The 22,602-nt window shown below is 42.6% G+C and overlaps 2 protein-coding genes across 3 annotated transcripts in view; both read left to right on the top strand.

The window, feature by feature from the left end:
- The first annotated feature begins 10,913 nt into the window (after nt 1-10,913).
- Nucleotides 10,914-15,190, top strand: LOC126571960 (uncharacterized). Of its 2 annotated transcripts, none has more exons than XM_050230887.1 (12): nt 10,914-11,303; nt 11,362-11,463; nt 11,530-11,725; nt 11,789-11,953; nt 12,019-12,113; nt 12,179-12,330; nt 12,398-12,581; nt 12,668-12,923; nt 12,994-13,262; nt 13,329-13,981; nt 14,067-14,391; nt 14,472-15,190. In XM_050230887.1, exons 1-12 carry the CDS (start codon nt 11,246-11,248, stop codon nt 14,750-14,752), a joined length of 2,736 nt encoding a protein of 911 aa, XP_050086844.1. In that variant the 5' UTR covers nt 10,914-11,245; the 3' UTR covers nt 14,753-15,190. The 2 variants fall into 2 exon arrangements, with proteins under 2 accessions (XP_050086844.1, XP_050086845.1); XM_050230888.1 differs by having other exon boundaries at nt 11,212-11,303; nt 11,377-11,463.
- A 6,588-nt stretch (nt 15,191-21,778) lies between these two features.
- LOC126571964 (zwei Ig domain protein zig-8-like) overlaps nt 21,779-22,602 on the top strand; it is a 34,461-nt gene continuing 33,637 nt past the window's right edge. The window contains exon 1 of the mRNA XM_050230897.1: nt 21,779-22,158. The gene's annotated coding sequence lies outside the window, so the exon portion shown is untranslated. The remainder of the gene's footprint in view (nt 22,159-22,602) is intronic.

The raw sequence follows: 22,602 nt of genomic DNA on the forward strand, positions 1-22,602 counted from the left end.
CGTATGCTCTTCATGCGAGTCCTGACTGGTTACACTCTTTGACAACGACATTCTAGCACTGTCATGGCCTTAAACTGCATACTGCATATTAGTTCGCCACTCCAACCACAGTCTATCCAACTCCTTTGTCGCTGGATGGACCATGAAAGAGGCGGAAAATGGATCGACATCTACGATCCTTCACCGTCCGTAAGTGCAATTCTTTTTCGTGGGTTCCGAAAAGTGTTACCTTGTTGTGTATTGTGCTGCTATTCCTTTTCGCAGTTCTGTGTATCGAAAGAATAAGAATAAAAAAGTTTCTACCAATTTTTGTCCAACGGCACCCAGTGTGCCCAGTGATTGGCATCCAATCTAAATTCCTGCCGCAAATTCCACTGAAAGCTTGTTCCGCGTGGATGCGTTTTCCACATTTATACTTGTACTGTTCAGACTGGAGCATTGTAAAGCTGCCATTAAGTCTTTCTGGATTGCAGCGTGAAAGGGAAGTTCTGAGAAGAGGTGTTCGTTCTAATATTACCAAATTGGCACCTTACTGTCCCTTCGCTCAGGTTGTTCATCTCGAAAGTTGCTGATCAATGAAAGCCCCGTCACTTTGATGCCTTCTCTTTTGTTGCTGTTGATCTGCCCGTTCCAAACGAGATATAGAAGAGTTAATCCTAACAGAACCTGCTCTCTTTTCACGGTGTATAGTGTATCATTTCGTAGAACGGCATTGGACAAAGGCGTGAGAGGTGTAATCATCCTTGCCCGATTAAAGGGACAAGTGCCATTTGATGTGTGCCTAGAGCTGAAGATGATAGGAAGTTCGGAACAATCGATGAAAGGCACGCCACCTTAGGAGTATCAGGGTCATGAAAGCAAACAACTGATGTTGCTTTCGAGCATGCGAGAGACGCGCTTGATGAAGCATTACAAACTGGTTTGGGCAGATCCGGTCGTCGACAGATAACCCAAGTCGCTTGCAACCTTTTTTGTAGAATATCACCTCTTGAGGTGTCGACAACGTGGATCCGATGCTCATGGTTCTATCAAAGGACAATATTGGAAAGCATTGATTACTGTTTGATGAAGGTACAAACCGGATACGATGTGTGTGTACGTGTAGCCTTTGAGGTCAGAAATGCCTGTGATCCAAGATGCTTCATTGAAAGGATAACACAGGATGACAAACTCCCATCTTATTTTGGGGGTTGCTTGAAATCGGGGGTTGAAAGATGTCATGCTCATGGATTCCTTTTGAAGCAATCGGGGGCGTTAGTGGTCGTTGTGGGGTTTCTCATCCCTTCGAAACCAATCTCCATCGATTAGCAATCTTCTAAGCAACGTCTAATACGGGACGGGTAGGACGAGGAAAAAATAGTAAATTATTTTCTTCCCTTTGATTTCTTCGACGACAACCAAACTTGGGGAAATGGCAAACAAGAGACACAATCGAATGTAGGCACATTTTAGAGCTTGTGTTTCGTCTTATTGTAAGGGCTGAGCAGTACCACAGCCCTACCTGCCCTGGACCGGGCTATCATCAACCAATGTTATACATTGTTTTTACAAAGCTCTACAGCACCGTTATGTAACGTTGTGTAACAGCTCAACGAATAACACTTACGCACATTCTAGTACATGTTGAAAAGTAGCCAACGGCTGGGATGAATTTGCGGTGGATTCTAGGTGCCTCAATAAAGGCTAGAATTAAAGTAAACCTTCTAGGTAAGTACCGTTCCGACAAGGGATCCCATTTTTCCGTAGGCACCAGGCAGTTCACAAAATGTATCTGAATGATTTCTAGTAAATCTACCATTTTCGATTGGGTGCGGCAGTGTGTTTGTGTAGGTGTGGTGGTGCAACATGGTGGTCAACCAGCACTTAGGCTTGATAACGACAGACCAAGATGAGGTTCCAAATTGATTGCAAAACATTTCATGAATGCGGATTCGCGTACCCTCTTAACAAGTAATCAGTACTCTGAAACATCATTCAAAGCGAATGCAACACTGATTCCTGCTTTCTGCAGCGATGCTGCTTTGAATGAATGTTACCTAATGGTTTCCATTGGCGAAGCAATCATTGCATTTTCGATCGATTAGAAAGCAACAAAAGAATAAATTAACAAAGTGGTTGAGCTGTTAATTGGTCTATCCAGATTCTGGAAGCAGCATATCTTACTGTAATGCGATTAGGATTCGAAGGATCCATTTTTCGATCGTTTTCATCGTCGATGGATTATAAAATCAGGAGGTTAGAGCTTCCTGTTTTTTTACTTCAACTAACGACCTGTTTTTGTTCTCTTTGCGCAAATCCAAGTTCCCAGAGTTTCATCAAATATCAAAATAGATTAGGGCACTTCACTGATGCACTCTACTGAAGGAAATGAGTGAAAACATTGTGCAACGTACTATAAGAATATTTACAAGCGACGTTACTGCAACTCGTGATGATACTCAGGGTGGGAGAAACACCTTTGTATATTGCTGCTTTCATTTAATTAGATCATGCTTGTATTTATTTTATTACTCGTTGAAACTGTAAGCCTTCTATAGTAATAACAGGAAATAAAATTAGCATCTATTCTAAGTGAAGACACAGTCCTTGCACCTGGCGCCCACACCGGGAGCGTATCCGAACGAAGGTAAGGAAACGAATGGTGTATGCAAACGACACTAAGTACAATGTTTCCGTTCCATTTTAATTTCTGCTCTCCTTCTTTTTATTCTCTAAATCTACTCTGGAACGCTAACTGTCCATGCTATCATGATGACTGGAACATCCGATACACGGTAGACGGTTTCGGGAATTGTGGGTGCTTTTGTTGTTTGAAATGTTTCCTCCCTGAATCCATCTCACATTTCTGTACAATATTTTGTACCCACCGTAAACTAACCAACTGACAACATAATGGACGACAGTGATGCTTTAGTTTCCGGTTTCGAAGTTAGAAGTGAGCGTTTCAGACAGGTTAGCTGTATCCTCTCTGTTTCGGGATTGCTGGTTTTGAGTTGGAATGAAATTACGATCTGTCGCGGTGGCAATGCTGGACGTTTCAGCGTCGTTTTATGAATTACTAGCCCGGGACGGACGGAAGCGGCTTACATGTGATCACGACATCCATCATGAGTGAGGCTCTCTCATTCGATATCATGTGGTACATCCCGGGAGACACGAAGTACCCTTGAACGATGATGTCAACGGATTCAGATGTGAATGCTTGGTGGGCATCATCGCGCTTTCATACATTGGCATGTGCAGAGCAATAGAGGTCGGCGAGATGATTGCTGATGTTAATTGTTTTGTTTATTATATTTCCCGAAAAGTTCTGTCCATTGCACGTCACTCCCAATGCTTTTCCAGTGCCCGAAGGACGATCCTGCCCCGAAGCGTCTCTCTCCGTGACGAGCGGGATCCAGAATGGGAGCTTTTTGGTTGTGACTCGCTCTGTGTTGACAGTATCCTTTTTCACTGCCCTTTCATCCACAAGCGTGGTCATCGTGGTCTTTATGAAAATATTTAATTTTCACCCAACGATGGCAATGAGCATTGTTCACCGACGCACTGACCGCATGGTGATGGTGGAAGTGGAGGTGAAGTTCGTGTTGGGGTGGATTTCTAATTATTATTTCAATCTTGTCCATCCCGTACCCTTCTACGCCATTTGTCGCTTGTACACGAACAATGTGTGTGGACCACAAGTGTCCGGTTGAGGCGAGTGTTCGTGACCGTGTTATGTTACATGGTTGTCATATGCAAATTGAGTTTCAGGGTTGGGTTGGACTTATGTTAATGCTGTTGGCAAATTAGCCATACGTGTCTGTCGGTGAACAATTTTAGAACCATGCTCCTCACAAGTTTCTTCGAACAGACTGCAACTGACATGTAGGTTGTAAAGTAGATAATTAAATTCACCAGAAGTAAACGGAAGGATTGCGATGTTCACGCTGCACTTGTGAAGGATTGAATTGAAATGATTGTAATGTCTATAGAATAAAACGTCTGTTAAACAAGTTAAGCTTAAGTCATTACGGAACATGTTTGAATTTCACACCGGCAAACTAAATCGAAATGCGATTCCCTTCTCAGCTCTTCAACAAACGGATTTTGTTTCTATGAGAGGTAGCTAATTACTAACCTGTGGGGATTAGAAGGAGCCAATTAGAAGACTTCAATTGAGGGCTCGTCTGCTGTGCAGTTTAGGAATGGTCGAGAAAGTAAATTCAATCATCGTCACAATCACACCGTACTTCCTGTGTTGACAACACAACTAGTAACTACCATACATCAACAAGTTATTCTGCTCCACATGCAAGGCTATTAATTTAACCAAACAAACAGCATCAGTAACAACGAACCTCTGAATCACTTTGAGGTATTTGATTTGTATGAAAAGTTATTGTATGGCGAATCAGTTTGTTCGATTGCCAGTTCGAAAGCCATAGAAGCGATCGTTTCATCTTAATTAAACCAAAACCACCGCGGACTATCGAGTGGTCCGAAAGTAAGGCAAAGGCATGGCAAGGAGATTCCTTGGGTAGCACATGGTGCGATGGCACTGGTTTTCCCATTCGAGTCGTTCAAAAACCCAATTAATTTCAACTTTTTAGCACTTTTTTCGCCGGAATAAAATCGTTCATACGATTTCCACACATACAAGCACAGTGTCCTCTTCGGACGACATTGTTGAAAACAGGAAGAGCAACCAAGCAACAGTGTGTTCAATTCGCTACGGTTTCGGACAAAACAAATTCATCATTTGCAATAGAAAGGATTTGAAGAGCGTCGTTCATACCAAAAAAATCATTCAACGCAATTCCGCCCCTTCACAAACATTCTGCTACATTCCTTGTGCTCTTAAGGCGGTTTTAGAAATAAACAGCGCATTTACTAACATTTTTTTTTTATTTTTGTATAATTGCAGAGCTCCTGCTCTGGTTGTTGATGCCAGAGGCGTCAATTGTGATTTGATTGCGGACCTTGCAGTCACACCAACATCTTCTGAGCACATTGGGATTACTGTTTGTGTGAAGAGTTATCGTACAATCTCTAATCAAAGGCCTCGAATTGCACGAGCTTTCCATTGCCGGTTCCTTGCAAAACCGCCATGAAAGGGAAATATGAGGCCGCACTGGGATTGATATTTAATCGCCGAGTGAGTTCGATTTACCTTGATACGACTGCTGCTGCTGAGTTTTGGAATGTAGAAAATGGTAAAAAACGGCAACGGAGACCGGATATAGGCAAATTTGAGCATAGAAGAGACACGGAACTCTGAAAACTTTCGCTCGAATCGATTGCGATTTTCTCAAGAAATCTCAACAACTTTGAGTGCGACCGTGCGACGTGCCAAGGGGTGATGACTCAATCGTCGTTTATCGTCGGATAAAACCTTTTGAAGCCCTACCCTATTTTCAGCCCTTACCTAGCTTATTTGAGTTGCTTCCGTTCCCAGTTCCAACTACTCAACACTTGGTTTGCTTGGAAGTGACAGGCATTTCGTTGAGACCATTTACCTTTACCTACCCAAAGCGAGAATAAACTAACCCTTCGGAATTCAGTTTTAATTATCTCTTTCCCTTCGGGGGTGCCAGCATCATCCAATAGACGTGGTAACCCAGTTTCATGTTGCTGTACTGCAGCTGGAAGTTGTCTGTCGCTGCATCATGCTCCGTTCGTAAGGGAACGAACAACTGATGCCCCCTGGAGAAAATGAAGTGAGCAGCAAAACTAACCCTGTCGGATGGTAGCACAAACATTGAAAGGTGCATTTTGAGCAATTCTTTACCGTAGCGTTACGATGCAACTAAGCTGCAACTACTCCTCTATGTGCAGTTACACGAAGCAGGATTGAAACGTCCTCCAAGAAGACTGTTTGTTGATAACTGTTTAGATTTGATAGACAATTTAAAGTTTCGTTATATCTGTCGTATAATTATATCATATAGCAGCTGGCAAGCATATGAACCGTAATTCTAGGGCGAACAACTAGGAGTTGGGGGTTCTAGGGGTTGACAACTGAACTATACAAAACAAATGCAACGGGCTATGTAATAACAACTAACTACTCCCCAGTTTAAATGTTTAAGAACAATAGGAAATGAATTGTTTAAAAATCATAATAAATTCTTTTTTTCTGAAATTAATTACTGATCTTGTCCGTAATCGTCCATTACAAAAATGTAACAGATAACCATAGCGAAGCACATTGGTCGCATTTCTCCTCCGAAAGGAACTAAAAATTATTCTAATGGCATGCCTACCCAGATCATTTGAGCAGAAAGAGAAAACAAACTCCTCACCATTGATTGTCGTTTCTTTTGTTTTGCTTTGTTTGTTATGCTTTTAAATACTTATGCTTATTTGCTTACACCCTTGAATGGCAAAATAGGGCTTCACGAAGAGCTCAAAACCTTTTGGATTTTACTTTTATTAGCTGCTGTGCTGTAAGCTAATTGTTAATTTGTAGTAGCATGTTGGGCTGGAATAGAGAACCCAGTGTTAAAAAGCTTTCAGGCGTTGTTTTTCTATCCAGATCCCTGAGCACCCTTGCTCAGGCTTGGGATGTCTAATCTCACCACCACCACCACCAAGGGAAACTGTAACCATCAACACGGTCTGATGGCTGCTGTGCGATGGCCGGTTCCTTTTCCCGAACAATCTTGTTAATGTAGCACCCTAGCATGTTTATTTACGGACTAATAGAAGCCAGGATTTACGCCCAACTGAGTAAAAACTATCTTTCTGCTCTTCGAGAGCTCATCCGACATTATTCACGGCACGAATTTGGCTCGAATTCACTGACGCTTGTGCATCAGTCGTTGCGTAGGAGTTTGCGGGAAAATCATGATAAGAACATCACGAACACCCACACACGATTTCGGAATAGAGTTTTTCGTATGGTTACTTCAATCACTTCTAGGCACAAAACTTGGAGTTTGATTAGCCAGACAGCGGAGTGGTGCGGTCAAACACCAACAATGCCAGCGATCACGTGCTTGTAAGAGTCGTTAATCAATTAAAGTTAATCAATTATCCTTAAAAAGTCATTCCATTCAATTCGAACGTGTGTAGGGGAATCTTTTCTACTCCCAATTCCATTGGTTTCGAGGGATTTCTCTACACCATGACTTTAACGAGCATCGGCAACACGAAGGACCCCGGGAAAGAATCCCCGAAGTGGTGAGTGTAGCATAAAGATCACTGCATGGATTGAAAGAAGAAAAAAAACTGGTCAACGTATTCGATGTGCACAAGTGTTGAAACGCAGTTTCAAAAAATTGCCCGTATTTTAACATAAAAATTCTCTAACCTTAGTAATCTTGGACTACCTGCCAATACTAAGGCGACAATCTTGTTTTCAATAAATTCATATTTTAGCATAAGATTATGGGCTTTTGCATCAAATATTAAAATTGTGTCCGGGTCCATCTATCGATACAATGGGGCAATGGTGCAGCGTCCGCATTCAGCGTTGGGAACCCTTGTCAAGAGATTTAATGTTTAGTTTATCTGCATTCTAGAATTTGGAGCCAATTTATGAGTGGGTTTGGTTCTAAAAGAGATTCAACGATTTTTACGGCATTACCTTAACGTCCCTTCCGCGTAAATATCGAATATGAACAGTGTTTAGGCTTAGTAGGATTTCTGGGGCTGGGTATCTCTGAACACGGAACTTAAATTTGATATTACTAGAGGCTTTTCTGGGTGATGAAAACTGTGCGAGGCACAAACAATCTTCTTATGTTTTCTTATGGTTCTTATGTTATGTTTCTAATTTTTTTATAACATACATAAGGACGGACGAGCCGTATGTTTATGTGTTTCTAATTGATAACTAGAATATTTAAAATGTATTTAAAAATATTGGGTGTCATGTCAGTGCTTTCCATACATTTGGTCAGATAATCTACTGGTGTGGATGCAAATGTACACACTATATTTTTCATCAAAAGCCAGACGCGCGATAGCGGTTCCATTTGAACTACAAAAATCTGCAACTATTAAATAAAATGTCACTCTCGCTGGTGTCAATCGACTATTGGTAGAACGATAAAAAATCTTCTTGCTTCACGTACAGTTCGAAAGGGTTGCCCTAGATTCTTCTTTGTCCAATAAAGTAAACTTTGGAACGAGGGGAATGCATTATTTAAGACATTATTACGAATTTTCATATAAATGAAACATAAGAAAACATAACTCTTACCATCTATCCATGCATAATACTCCGAGCGGTGTTTAAATACTTGAGTCTCTAGCTTGGCAACAACACCCGATTTTTGTGTAACAGAAAAGGATAGCATTCGGTGAAAGGTTTTCGAACGAATTGAAGTTGAATTGTATCCATCAATCATTTGCATTGTTTTCAGTCCCAATCATTCCTACTGTCCCTGGAACGGAAACATGGAAAGCTTCAATTCTTCTGTAGTTAATTCTGTAGTTGATTTTATTTTCGTTTTAGTAAAATGTTTGTCTAAGAACCTTCCCATCCCATAAATATTTAGTTCTCTTCATTCGACTGAACCATGACTAACGGAATGGAAGTGACTTCATTCTCCACCAATAGAACTGCTCGAACAAATCTTTGGTTAGCTTGAATCAAGACCAGAACTCACGATCCTATTTATCATCGCTACCCTGCCACTCCCTTACTCCCTTCCCTTGATCAATAGGTTGAATTGTTTTTACAAAGTCATTTCCACTCCTTTCTGGGGTTGCACTTCCTAGATATATTGTTGGTTCTTGCGACGGCCAACAAACGTCATTGCTTGCCGCGTTGCCGGGACGATGGTTGATGGAGAGCTTTCATTTCCTTTTGGGAGCCTCGCGTGTTGCCATGGTGACACCGCATGATCGTCGATGTTCAATGTTTTTAACTTAATTCGAAGCTATAAATGACGAAATCGTTTGCTGGTCAAAGCCCAACTAGAAGTTTCGTATATGCAAATGGCGCAAAAAAGTGTGTTTGAACTACAAAAATTTCGGAAAGTAGTCACCAATATTGGTTTTATCGATTTAGGAAATCAAAGTCAAGTTAACAAAGTTTTTACCTGATTATGTATGAAATTATATGCTGTAAACCATTATAACTGCTTCATTCAATTTTCAATCATTTTCTTTTGTTTAACCACGCTTTGGTAAATAACTTGAACATCTGTTTACCTAAACTAGCTGCTGCTCATTTCTCAAGTCGCTATTTTATAGCCTGACGCAGGATGGAACAACCATGCGGAACGTAACGGAGGAATGGATTAAATGAGCAATAAATTAATTGGAGCACTTGGCGAATTTCAACGATCTCAATGAGGTGGCCTAGTCGGAGTGGCCATGGCTCAAGCAGATGCGGAAATCATGACGAAAACACGATAAAGGCACAAAGCATTCGTTTGATGCTCATTAAGTATAATGGTTACAGCAATGATCGCTTTGGAAGCGTAATGTCATCTCACTTACCGGTCTGTCTGCCAACGCTATTTGCTCTCAGGCCTACGGCTCGAAAGAGTCCGCAGCGCTTGTCGATTGCCGGACAAAATGTATCTTCGTCAGGGCTCCATCCGATGCTTCCGTCAACAGACCACAACCGGAATGTACGGAACATGGTTGAAAAGGGTAGTTTGGTGGAATGATGTAGAGCAACGCTATCTGGTTACTTCATCTCCGGTTTGTATGTCAACTGTGACCGTTTTACATTTCATCGTCTGCACCTTCATCGTGCTACTCGTGGTAACAGTCTACAGAAGAGCTGTAACAACTGCAGCAGCAGCCATGTTGTAGAACACTTCCGGTTGGTTTGAAACGAAAGAGCTATTACACGGAATTTTCCTGCCAATTCTACCGAGTAAGCCAGTGGCGATGGTATCGTCGGTATTTCACTTCAGTGAGCTAATTGTTGGGCAACATTTCTTTCGGTTTCCCTTTAAAATCATATCAGCTTTTTCGTTGTGTTGAAAACAGCTGAGTTCCGTTATTTTTATTAATTGTTCAACGAAGACGATTTGATTGAGAAACGGTCGTTCTATATTATCTGTTTTATAGCATCCACTACTTTTAGACAAGAAGCCCAGGCCAATAGACTGCCAGCAATAAGTTTTATCAACACTCTTTTGCACAGAGAAGTCTTGTAACAGCTGTCAAAGGTTATTTGTAAATCAAGAAGCTAATTCAATACCTGAAAAGCTAGAGTGATTTTTACTTTACCGACGCTATTCATTGAATTTGTTTGATGCACAATTCATGAGCAGAGCAATTCGGCTTTTGCAGAAAATATTAGGCTAAATGGACGAAATCATGTTTTAAAAGCAAATCCATTAAAAGTTATTCAAACATAATTGTATTTGTAAAAGACATTGCGTGAAACTGAATGCAATGTCTCAACTACTCATCATCACTGAATCATATCAAGACACTCGTGATACGCGAAATTGAACGCATCGTTACGCCATATCGCCGTCCAGCATGCACCCTGATGGTCAATACACTTCCGTCGGTAATGGGACGTCAGCGTCACATGGTTACGGGGAGCGGAAGCCATCAAAGCCGTTATCTCGCAGTGTTCCCTGTGAGGCGCACTGAGCGGCATAATGTCAAGTTCAAACCATCTTAACCAATCAATTATCGCTCGTGACGCTCTCGTTAATCAATGCTGGCCACTCCGTGAGGCGCGAGCACATAAAGGAATTTATTAGTGTTAGTATAGCAACGCGATCATAAGATGAAACAGTTCTGGTGATAATAGCAGCGCTGTCAGCAGGGTCAGTAACGAAAGAGCGATAATAGATATGTAGGTCAATGGGCAAACTGACTGGTCAATGGGCGACAATCGTTTTCAGGTGTCCCAAAACCATAGATTAACTGTGAATGTAGAACGTTGTTCGCATGAATCAATCCTGTGGACAAATATTACTGTAAACCTTCACCAGTGTCAAAATAAAGCCATTTTCAACCGGTAAAACCCGCATAAATGAGACAACACCTACACACGTGCAGTAGATGTACTGGCGGGCAGATGATTGGCCGGCTGATGTTCATCATGAAGGAGCATTGAATTACCGTACATTACAAGATTTACGAACAACGACAATCGTATAATCACACAGTATGGAAGGAGCACAGCGAAAAGACCTTGCATTCATAAAGTTTATGTAAACATTCAGATACGATTCGATTGTGTAAGTGTAGTGTCGCAAAAAGAAATATTCATCGATCCATCATCTTTGGTAGTGTCCTAGACTTAACTCAGAGTGATTCTAGAGTCGAGAGAGCGATGACATCGTTCCGAAGTGCTGCTGTAATCATTTTACTAGCTCTGGCTCTATCAGTAGGTAAGTACATTCTTCGATTTACTTTACACACTGTTTGCTAATTGTACACTCACTGTAGTTTTTCTTCATGCAGTTGAAGACCAAAGATTGATCCCGACGTTCGATGATTCCCCTAATGGGGAGTATGTGGTTGTGCCAAATGAACCCAAGTCTCTCGACGGTAAAACCTCCATTGCGTCACATTCCGCTGACTTCCCATAACAAATCGTAATCATCTCTTTGGTAGACTGCCACTTTCGATACTACGAGTTTGGAAAAGATTCAATTAACAAGCCTACGTTCGGCATTCCCGCTTACCTGCGAGAGTTTGCACACATGGCAGCCATCGGATGGACTCAACCGGACACAACCATCTTATGGGATTGTGGAGGATCGCTAATCTCGGAGCAATTCGTCCTAACAGCAGCCCACTGTGCTCAAAGGTAAGTAATAGAATTCTTTACGTAAGATATAGGATGTGGAGAAATTTTCCATTTATGCCACAGAAATGTGCCAGACTGGGTTAGGCTAGGGGATATAAATCTGCATAATAACACAGATGACCAGTACGCTGAACAGATAAGAATAGTGGAATTCCTGGCTCATCCGAATCATAGTTTCCTCTATGAGTATAATGACATTGCTCTGCTGCGACTAGAACACAAAGTTAAGTAAGTAGCCTGATAAGCGCTCCATATAACTTGATTAGTCATATACAGGTTGATCATTCCAACAGATTACATGACACGGTGGCTCCGGCGTGCCTGTGGAACGATGAGGAAATCCGTTTCAAAACATTAGAGGCAGCTGGTTGGGGAGAAATAGGGTTTTGTAAAGCACCAAACGAGCTGCTTGCTGATCTATCTCTCTGTAACTAATTCCTTTCCGATTTACAGTCCAGGGGAATACACCAACGCTGTTGAAGGTGCTTTTAAGCCCACTTGCAAGAAACCGCTGCAGCACTTTCTTTGATTCTAATCATCGATTACCCAATGGATTAAATAACCACCAAATGTGTGCGACACATCCTTTAATGGATACCTGTCGGGTAATTGTACTATGTGGTGTGACTGATTTCTGTGTCTGAATGAATATGATTCTTTTTTGGAATCCAGGGTGATTCTGGAGGTCCTTTGCAGGTGAAGCTACTTCACAATGCCCGCCTTACCCCTTTTGTCGTAGCTGTGACATCTTTCGGGAGGCCGTGTGGTCAAACTGTCCCCGGTATTTACACTCGAGTTGCCCCGTATATTTCATGGATACAAGCCGTGCTGAAAGCAAGTGGTGAAAATGATACAGGTAACATAAGGAACAATAGCAGCATCGGAGAGTTTCAATTATCTATTTGATAATTGATAATATTTTGTGTAAACGTGGAATTTCAGATTATATGCAGGAGCCTGAGTCATGTGCGCGGAAGTATGTGGATCTACGAGAATACGAACCAAGAGTAGTGCTGTCGAAGGATAATATGCAGGAGAAGCTTGACCTGAGTAAAGCGCATTTGTATAGGGGTTCATCGCAGCAGTTAGTCGGGATTCATTGGAATAGTCAGCCGACGAATAGCTCAAGCGAATGCTATGGTGTCATCATTGATGAGAGTACGGTACTTACACTTGCTCGCTGTACTGAGGTCAATGGGTCAGTTGGAATAGTGGACCAGTTGGAATTAGTGTGATAAATACGAATAACGATTGTTTGACATTTCCAGATCAGAACCAACGTACGTAACGTCTGCAGGGAACAAAACCAACATCATCACCAATAGTCATAAGCATCCCGCGTATGTAGAGGGCTCGTTTAGGAATGATATCGGAGTGCTGAAGGTGAACGAACCCTTCGAATTCAATGCCGATTTTACACCAGCGTGTGTCTGGACCAAAGAGAGCTTCCTTGAGCCAGAAATCGAGGTCTCAGCAAGAGGTCTTCTGGAACTAAATAGAATATACATCGAAGCAGCGCCCGAGTTCAACCGTATCTGTGAGTATCATTTAGAAATCGAGTCGAAGACGCCGGATCATTAACAGCTCGAGTCTTTTCCAACAGCTATGCAAAATACAGTTGATGTCCTGGGTATAGTCAATGAGCAGAACGAAACCAACTGTTTATTACCCACGCAGTACGCAGACCGGTTGCCAAATGGACTGACACAGGAACATGTTTGCTTCGGAGCAGAACCGTTTCTAGTACCCAAAACGTGCAAACAGGCATTTGGAGGGCCTTTGCAGAGAGAGACATTTCGCTATGGGCGAAGCTTGATGTACGTGAACGCCCTGAACCTGGTCGGTAGAGACTGTGGATTCGGTGAATCGGCTTTAGCCATCCGTCTATCGCATCATAAACAATGGCTAGAATCAGTTCTTTACCCTCCAAGAAAAACCGAGATTGTGCATAAGAGACGACCAGTAGTATTTCTGCACGAAGCACTGAAGGAAGGAGACAACTGCACTACGTCCAAGGGCATAACAGGAATCTGCGTTAACTATTTGTTCTGCCCGAAAGTGACGCATGACGGTATGAATGGCCGTGAGGTGATGTTCTGTAAAACAGGATCTCTGGTATGCTGCCCGTATCGATACATTCGAAATGGAACGAATAGTGATGCAGAAGGTATGGAATCTTGCAAACGCATAGAAGAAGCAAATAGCGATGAAGAAGAAGAAAGCGGCGACGACAGAACCGCTTCGTTAGTGCATGTGGTGCGTAATTTCGAATGTTGTTTGGGAGATGCTATTTAATTCGTCACTAGCGGTTACTAGTAACAATTGTCTCCGCTTTCGTAAGGTTTCAATCCTTTGGACAAATGATGGGGAGGAACGCCGCTGCATTGGAACGATCATTTCGAGCAGAACCGTATTGACGGCTGCAAGATGCTTACACGCGTCGAAGCATCCATCGCATGTAGAATTGCTTAAGTCAACTAGAAGGGTTCGATTTATTGTGGAAGAAGTTATAGTCCACCCAGAGTTTAATAACGAGACGAAGAAGCACAATTTGGCGTTAATCAAGACAAAGGACACAAGCCAACAGGAAGAGTTTCTGATGCCAAGCGCTTGCTTGTGGAGAAACTCAACGCACACACCATTCATGATGGAGCAGCTCGTTTTGGGTGAGTTTAGTATGGTGTAAATCGCAATCGCATTGTGGCATAACAAATGTGATTATCTTGAAAATTGTATTCATTTATAGCTGACGAATCCTACGAAACTAAGGATGCTCATGTGAAGTTCAACACCGACTGCCGGAGAGCCATGAGACGTGCTGTGAAACCTTCCGAGCTGTGCTTGAAGGTAGAGGAATCGGACGAATCAACTGTATCAATTGACGATGGCATGCCAGTATTCTGGTCGAATCGTGATAGAAGATATCTGGTTGGAATAGTCAGTCGTCGATCGTCTGTTTCGGATCGTTCCATCGTTTTGTACACTCGCATCTCATCCTATGTCGATTGGATTAAATTGGAACTGTAAGCTGTTGATGCGTTTTTTGTTTAACAAACCAGAAATTGTATTTTGATTTTTAAACAATCTGAAAGCCAACATGGTAAACGAGACATCGACCGTGAGTAGCATTTGGAGGCCGATGCACTATTTGTTTTCGTTTTAAGCTCAAGATCAGTACACTCACGTGGTATGCAAGCTGCCAATGCTTCGGTATCATAATATATTTTGTCAGTTGTTCCCTCGATCGCTTCTATTTTCTTGAAGATGATTGTATTATGGCGGGCAGATGATGGCAGATAAGAGCAAGTATCAGATTAGTTACAGAGTTCTCGGACAGATGTGTAGCCGGAAGAGGCGGACATCCTTCAGCATTGCGTTTCCGGAGAAACATCGGTTTTGCTCTCCGCAAGCTGCTGAGTTGTGTTTCGCAACCGTCGCGCATCTTCCAACGGAGGCATGTTAATTCCGAAAATGATACAGAAAACGTTGTCCTACTGTTTGTTTAACAATGGTCAATTTTTGGGCTGTATTTCTATTGTTGTGCATCTCACATTCATCGTATTGAGTTCTTACTCTTCGTTACATTTGTTTATGGGAGCATTTGTTTACGAAGCAGCTTCCGGCATTTCGCTCCTTATGGAGACGTGCACATGGATGCTCGTGGTCATCATATTCGATAAGGATTTCGTAATTCCGGCGTAACCAAGCAAATGTCCGAGCGAAAGGAGAGTTGATGCATAGTCAGCATGAAGCATGAATTCATATCAGTAATGATCAAAACAGAACGAATAACAATTCGCTATCTTCGAGAATAATCCAGTTAGGGGCAGCAGAAGAAAAAAATCGCTGATACTTCTCGTTTATTACGGTTTCAACGCTTGTGCTTTGCCACCCCTCTCGGTATTCCCCTGGTTCGGTTGGTTTATGAGTAAGTAACTGATTTTTTCAACTTTTGTTCATTGCTGTGTATTCTGGTTCTGGTTGCTTGCCTCGCGTAGTGTCTGTGCCACGATAACTGTCACTGCCCCGGGGGAAGACAATACAATTGCGGGTCAAATGATATCGTTGCGGCGATGAAGATTGTGGTAACCGATTTAATTAAAAGCAAACAAATGGAATGTGACATTAAATCGTAGGATTCAATTAATCGGATAATCTGTGCCTTTTATGTAAGAAACCGCAGCGTTTCGATGCTCCTCGCGCTGTTTGCGCTTTGCCATTACAGAGGATTTGTTTAATTCCAGTTTGCGCTGGGCCATTCGGCGATTGTGGCTGGCTGAAAGGATTCACTTGATTGTGCGAAGCGCCAATATTCAAAGGCTATTGTTTGGGTTGCTAATGGTTGTTCTAATTACCACCATAGCGCACGTTATCAGTATTCCGCTCCTTAGCCGCCGGTTGTTTGCTCAATTTGTCGGCATTATGCTCAGCATGCCTTATTGAGCTACCGTTCTTGAGTCACGTGTGTTTACGTTTTCATGTACAGTTGCACCCCAACTCGATGCTTCAGTCTACCCTAATTCGATGCGATTAATAATAATTCGACATCATCTGCGCATCAAAGATTTTGGATGGATTATGGCTTCCGCGGCAGTGAGTGGGACCACTCTGGGGAAGATGGTGTCTCGTTGAGATGAGATGCTGGCTCCAAGAAGGCAAACAGAGTCTTTCGCCCTTTCGGTCCTGCTCTCTTCCCATACACGCACTAAAGCTTCCTCATCGATGGATGGTTTGCCAAGGACTAACTCCTCCACTCATTCCAGGAATCTGGTATCCACCGGCATCGTGCTGTGTTTGTGGAATGGTAATGTGTGCGCGAACGGAAATTAATGTCGGCACATTGGCCGAAGCCACGAGGGCGGTTCCGGTTAGATGCTTTGTTGGTTGCCAACGCCGCGAGGGCGCCAGTTTGCCAGTTCTTCGGGATACACGATAATGACAGAGAGGACCGAACCGAATTCGAACCGAATACTTTTGGATGGTGCTTGCCACCGGAAGCAAATGAGATAAAACAACAATCTCCCGCCAATTCGCTGTGATTGGCTCTGAGGCAACGTAATTGCTTCACGGCCACAACCATGTATAGTGAGCTGTTTTATGGGAGCAAGACTGGTGGAGGACCTAGTGACACTTGCACACGGTCCAGTAATTGCGTCATTTGAGACAGAAAGCTGTCCTTGCATAACTAGTGCTCCGTATGATTCCACTTGATAGTGACTCATCATCACTGTTGCCGATGTTGCAGCAGTGTCTTAAGGGTTTGTGGTGGTCTGCTGTGTATGTGTACATCTATCGTGCTTCTGATTCCTCAAGCTGGCATCCCATAGACCTCCATCGCCGAAAATGCCCTATTCTTTGCTTCGTTTCGCTCCGATTGTTTTTATGAATGTCTATGTTTAGACATACTCAGCACATTGTCACTCAACGAGTAGCGACGTAGCTGAACACTCTTTATAAGAAAGACGTAGAGCGGTAGACAATAATCGAATGCAATCACCAATCCAGTGAAAGCATGCTCTGCGGAGTGTGCATTCAATAACATTCTTGATGTTTTTTTAACAGAGATCATTTTGAGGACCTGTTATATTTGTTTTCCTCTTAAGACGTTAGGAAAAATGAAATATGAAAAAAACGTATTATTTTAAATTTTACTAAAGCAACACATTTCACCTGTTCGTTAGTCTAAGCTCTTCGTTGCCAAACATTAAACGACTGATTGTCACGGATACCATCGTACCTTCAAATAGATGCTAGCGCTGCAGCTAGTCGTTTGTTTGAATAATTGATTCCAATTCATAGTCACAATCAACCAAACGGGCCCCGGGGAAAAGCTACTGCAAAATGGCTTAATTACTGTCCAATTAATATCAGCTCCCAGTTTCTATTGCGTGCCAGTGTTCACCGTTGCCGTAGATGGATAATTATGCCGTCACTGTAGGGGTCATGACCTAGACGACGGTCTCACTGCTATTGACAAGGAACTGTAGATGGAAAATCAAATCACAACATTGATCCATCCACTTAAGATGGTTCGCCATCAGTTATATTATCGTGGTTGAGACGCAGGGTCTGGAGAGCTAGAAAGGAGTGTGCCAGCATCCTTATCCCTTGTTGGTTCAATTGTTCCTGAAGTTGATACTTTAACTACCTGTTTGCGCAACGCGGACGCCATCAAACGCAGGCAGTTGGAGAAGTTGTGCCATTGTGGTAAAAGATACGAACGTCAACTGACTTTATGGTCCCAATAGGTCGCTAGGTCGATTGCAACAAATAACACTCCCTTCTACGAGTTTGGCCGATCGATATGGAGTGGATCGATGGCGTCAGGTGGGAGGAAAACGTCCAAACGATTCTGACGATGATTGCTGTCATCGTTGGACGTAGCTGCCTTTGGCAAGCTTTGTGCTTTTTTTGTTTCTTTGTAGTGCTGGTTTGTCATCGAATGGTTCGGAATGATGATCATAAGGATAGCAACAAACCACCCCTGATGTCCAATTGAAAGGCAACCAATTCGCAAAAGAAGCATCCCAACAGAAGTGGCATGCATTAGATGGGTGAAGCAGCTATACAAGAACATTTTACGTAACAGAATAGAAAAAGTTACTTTTAATGGGTAAAAAAATCGCAATATCTCAACAGAATTGAATAATTTTAGGGATTTATTATGGGAATTTGAGTGGTTAAATAACCAGTGGAACTGTAACATTCGCTTTCAGAAAGCAGCAAATATTTAACCGCTAATACTAAGCCGTTCTGTTGAGAAGTAGATATTTGATTTTTACCAGAAATGACTATGTTTTTACTCAATAATTGTGGGCCGTGCTTAGAATATTGATTGAATAACGTTCCTGTGCATTCTAATACATTCAATATAATTTGATAAACATACACATCTAACGTACCACAACATTGCTTGCACTTAGCTAAACATCCCTCCAAGAAGTAAAACGAATTATTTGGATCGTATTCGCTATTCTACACCGCTAACTCATAGATTAAACTGTTCCGCATTATACGCATTGGTAGTTAAACGCAGCGCCATGTTTGAATGAAGCAAAAGTTTTGCCTTTATATCCTCGAAACTGAATCAGTTGTTGGAAGAGATATGCGTTCGTTCATAATCCTTTCGCTTCGTTTCCATGAGCCATTCATGAGATTGTCTTTTTTTTATGTGGGTTGTTGCTAGCGAGCATGCACCGTCCACAGTGGCAACAGCAACAGCGTGTTTTGGTTGAGTTGTATGCTGTGGGACAGTTTATGGAATATGGGGGGGGGGGGGGGAGTGGGGGGTGCGATGATGGAGTTGAAGGCAAGGTTGAAGGTGGTCCCGCCACGATAGCGAGCGAGCCAAATGCTTAGCTATAAAACTACTTTCAACAGCTCGTGCTGTCCAGTTGGAGGTCTCCGGCACAACAAGATCCAAAGAAACGCCCATTCTCACCCCTCTACGACCACGAGGTCAGAAGGTACGAGAAGGAATGTTTTGAAGCAAGTTCCAGTCCCAACGTTGGCTTGAGCATAAAAGTTGAGCTTATAGCAGTGGATTCGGAGCGTATGGGTGTTAGGAAACGCTTGGCCTCGATGATACTATGCTGGGTTCAACAATCGAGAGCGTTAATCAGGGTGCACTGTTCCTTAGGAAGGATAGCGGACCATCGTGTTGTGAATTAATGGCGCCGCATGATGCGTGTAACACAACCTTATAATATTGTTGGTTTTCGCGACACCATCGCTAATGTTATGACGTTACTCGCGATGCGTGTGAAAGCATGATAGCCGTTGCTCTCCACGAGGTGAGGATAGCGCAAACACTATAAAAATAAATATGTTGTTGTGAAAAGATAGTGAAAGTGTTCGATGGGAGTCCAGCTGGTGGATACAAAACTAACACCGACATGGGAGCGATAATTTTATGCAAAGGCGATTTTCATGCCTCACTGCGTCCCGATTATAAACATAAACACCCACGTGGCTGTGACGAAGGCCGATTTGTCAGTAATGGAAAACAGATAAGAGCTGCTGCTCACAACGCATCGCATAGTATATCTACCGCAAGGCATACCTGGTGGCATCGAACATATAGGAAAATTGTGTCACGTGCGTAGTGGATGGCGTTGCGTAGTCTATGAATTCGTCCAACGTTCCAAATCTTAGCTTGGGGCGGCCATTTCACTAGTTTTGGGTTCGCTGTGGACGACGACGAAAGCAGAAGGCGGCAGAATGAAAAACAAATAGCTGGAAGATCTTGGTACGATACTGGGAACGATAGGCCTCGTTTTTTTGTTGCTGCTGGTGTGTGAAAATAGGAGAGTTCTCTGTATTCACTCTTGCCTTCTTTAATGTAGAGAATAGAGCAGGAGTAAAATTCATCCATGACGGAAGTAAACTCAAACGTAAACAAACACTCCGTTCAACCGATTCGGGATCTCTCCGAAGGACCGTGAGATTCTATTCAAAGGACGTGCGATGAGAGTGAGTTCTTAGGAGGTACTCTTTTTGCAATCAGCTGTAGCGCGACGAGAGTATGTTCGATTTCGTGAGTTTTCCGATTCATGTGGAGCGATGTCGGTGTGTCGACAGGATCGCCGTAGAGCTCAGTTCCCCGGTGACATCCATTTAGAATGGTTCAGTGTCTGACAGTCGGCTTGTGACGTGACAACCAAAATCAAAACGAAATTCTTGATATACAGGGGCGGTGCGGTGAGGTGGAGTGTGAACATCAGATTTTGAGAAAAGTTCCCCGTGTTTCTGTCAGCTCAGTCTGGTTGGCAATTTGCGCTAATTACCTCATCGCTGGTTGTGATATTTAGGTAAAAATTAAATGAATTTGAGTGGTACAGACTTTCCGCCGCTAGAAACACAATCTGGAAGTACAAGGATGAAAGGCAGCTGTGTCGTCTTTTTTGCTGTTAGCAGCAGGTGTATGTGTGCGAGTGTTAGTGCATTTGAATGGTAAATGGAATGAAAACCGTTTTGTGAAGTAATGTCTTATCACCTTCTCTGTTGCAATTCTGGAGATATAGGTATAAGATCTGAGTCTGGGAATAAATAAACGAGCAAACCTGAAATCAATTGGTGCCTTTCTTACCACAACCTTCCGTTCTTACCACCATCCGTTTAAAATGCCGAGGAAGTGATTTAAGCATTAATCATTAAGCATTCGGTTTGCGTTATCACGATTAATGTGAGGAAAGAGTGCTGCTTCGTGGTGGTGTGAAGTGATTATAATGTTTTGGAAATGAAAACCGTTGGTTGTCGTTATCAATCCTTCAAATCAATCTGCTTCAAATCAGTTTGCTGCTGTGTTTATCTTCGGCTTTGCTGCGCTTCGATAGATGGTGATAGGAGCGTCTGAGTAGCAGTGCATACAGATTGAACGGTAGGATTATGACACCGATTGGAAATTCATAGTACCGCAACGTGACCAAACGTGATAGAATATGGAGTTGTTGGACCGCATTGTCGCCATGTGGATGTCATTCAGCCGGAGCCTTAGCAGCAATGTCACCGCTTCTGACCACTAGAATATCTCTACGAATGTCTAAATGTCCAGCTGCATTCTGGCGATGCAAGTGATTACGCGACAGGAAGAGCACTGGTGTTAGAGTGAGGAAGCGGAAATGCGGAGCATCGTTGCTCACTTCTCATGCTTGCATGGTTGACGTGTTTGTGTCTGCAGCCAACATGTATTGCCGCATCCGGTTTGGTCTAAGCTGTTGTGCAGCACTTGTGGAACCCTCGTTTCACTTTTATTTCTTTCTCTCATTTTATTGTATTATCTTGCAGCTGGTGGAGTGATTCGTGTGTGCGACATCGTAGAAATGGTGTCAGTGAGTCTGTATTTCCTGTAGCATGGAACCAGATGGGGCCCTCCATTTGGCTCTGCAGGAAAGGGATATGATATTTTACAGTGAGGTCACATTTTCGGTGCCATCGTTAATCCTATTGGATCCAATTTAATCCGCCTTTACTGCCAACTGGAAAAGCAAAGTGATGAAAATAATGGAAGATTAAAGGCAACGTGAAATCAAAAGTGGTTTTAAAATATTTTAAAAGTGGTTTGTTGTGTTGGAATACCCGTGATAGGAGCAACCGAGTATGTTTGGATGTGAAAGTGTTTTGCTGAGAGAAGTATCTGACATTTCCAAAAGGCGTCGGAATGGAGGCGCCGATGCTACGCCAACCTTCCTTAATCTGCGACAAGAGTGAATTCTTGTCAGTGGGATAGGATCGTGTTTCGGTGGAGTAGCAGCACGTCTGCTACGGTAATTGACAATCTGCGTTGCGGTCAGTGGACCGGGGCCAGAGGCGACCTACCACCTGAGGCAGAACGACACGCACTTTGACATCTGGTGGTCGTAGGAGAAATATTGAAAGCTACGCCAAGGTGTCCATGAAAGAGTAGCGTACATCGTATAAAAGAATAATATCAGGTAGGTAAAAGTATAAGAGACGATAGATCGTTTAGTTTAAAACCTCTATTATAAATGAAAAAAGGAAGATAAAAGCAATTTTGAAAATGGAGTTTATAGAATCCTTGGCGTGAAAAAGGTTGATTTATTTTGCTTCGGCGATGGTCCTCAATTAATTGAATTATTTCGTATTAATCGTCAAAAGGAGGTAGAAACATCATCAATAAACTTCGATTTCTCATGAAGCACATGAAAGTTTTTCTTAGTCTCAACGATATTTTTTGATTGGTGATTTTTCGCATCTGGTTAACCACAGGTTGGTGAACCCAACCCTATTATTGTTCGAATCCTACTGCTTCTGATGATCGCAGTTGCGTCGCAAAAGCATGACGGAAAATAACATATTTCTTGAATTAATAATGCTCGCTTGATGCTACACCACTTTGTACCGATGCAAGAAGAGAT

Source organism: Anopheles aquasalis, chromosome 2, assembly GCF_943734665.1.
Source record: "Anopheles aquasalis chromosome 2, idAnoAquaMG_Q_19, whole genome shotgun sequence".
Taxonomy (NCBI): Eukaryota; Metazoa; Arthropoda; class Insecta; order Diptera; family Culicidae; genus Anopheles; species Anopheles aquasalis.

Coding starts and splice junctions, on each gene's coding strand:
- LOC126571960 (XM_050230887.1), top strand. CDS start 11,246: ATGACATCGTTCCGAAGTGCTGCTGTAATCATTTTACTAGCTCTGGCT. Junction 11,464..11,529: donor TGAACCCAAGTCTCTCGACG/GTAAAACCTCCA, acceptor TCTCTTTGGTAG/ACTGCCACTTTCGATACTAC. Junction 11,726..11,788: donor GCAGCCCACTGTGCTCAAAG/GTAAGTAATAGA, acceptor TTTATGCCACAG/AAATGTGCCAGACTGGGTTA.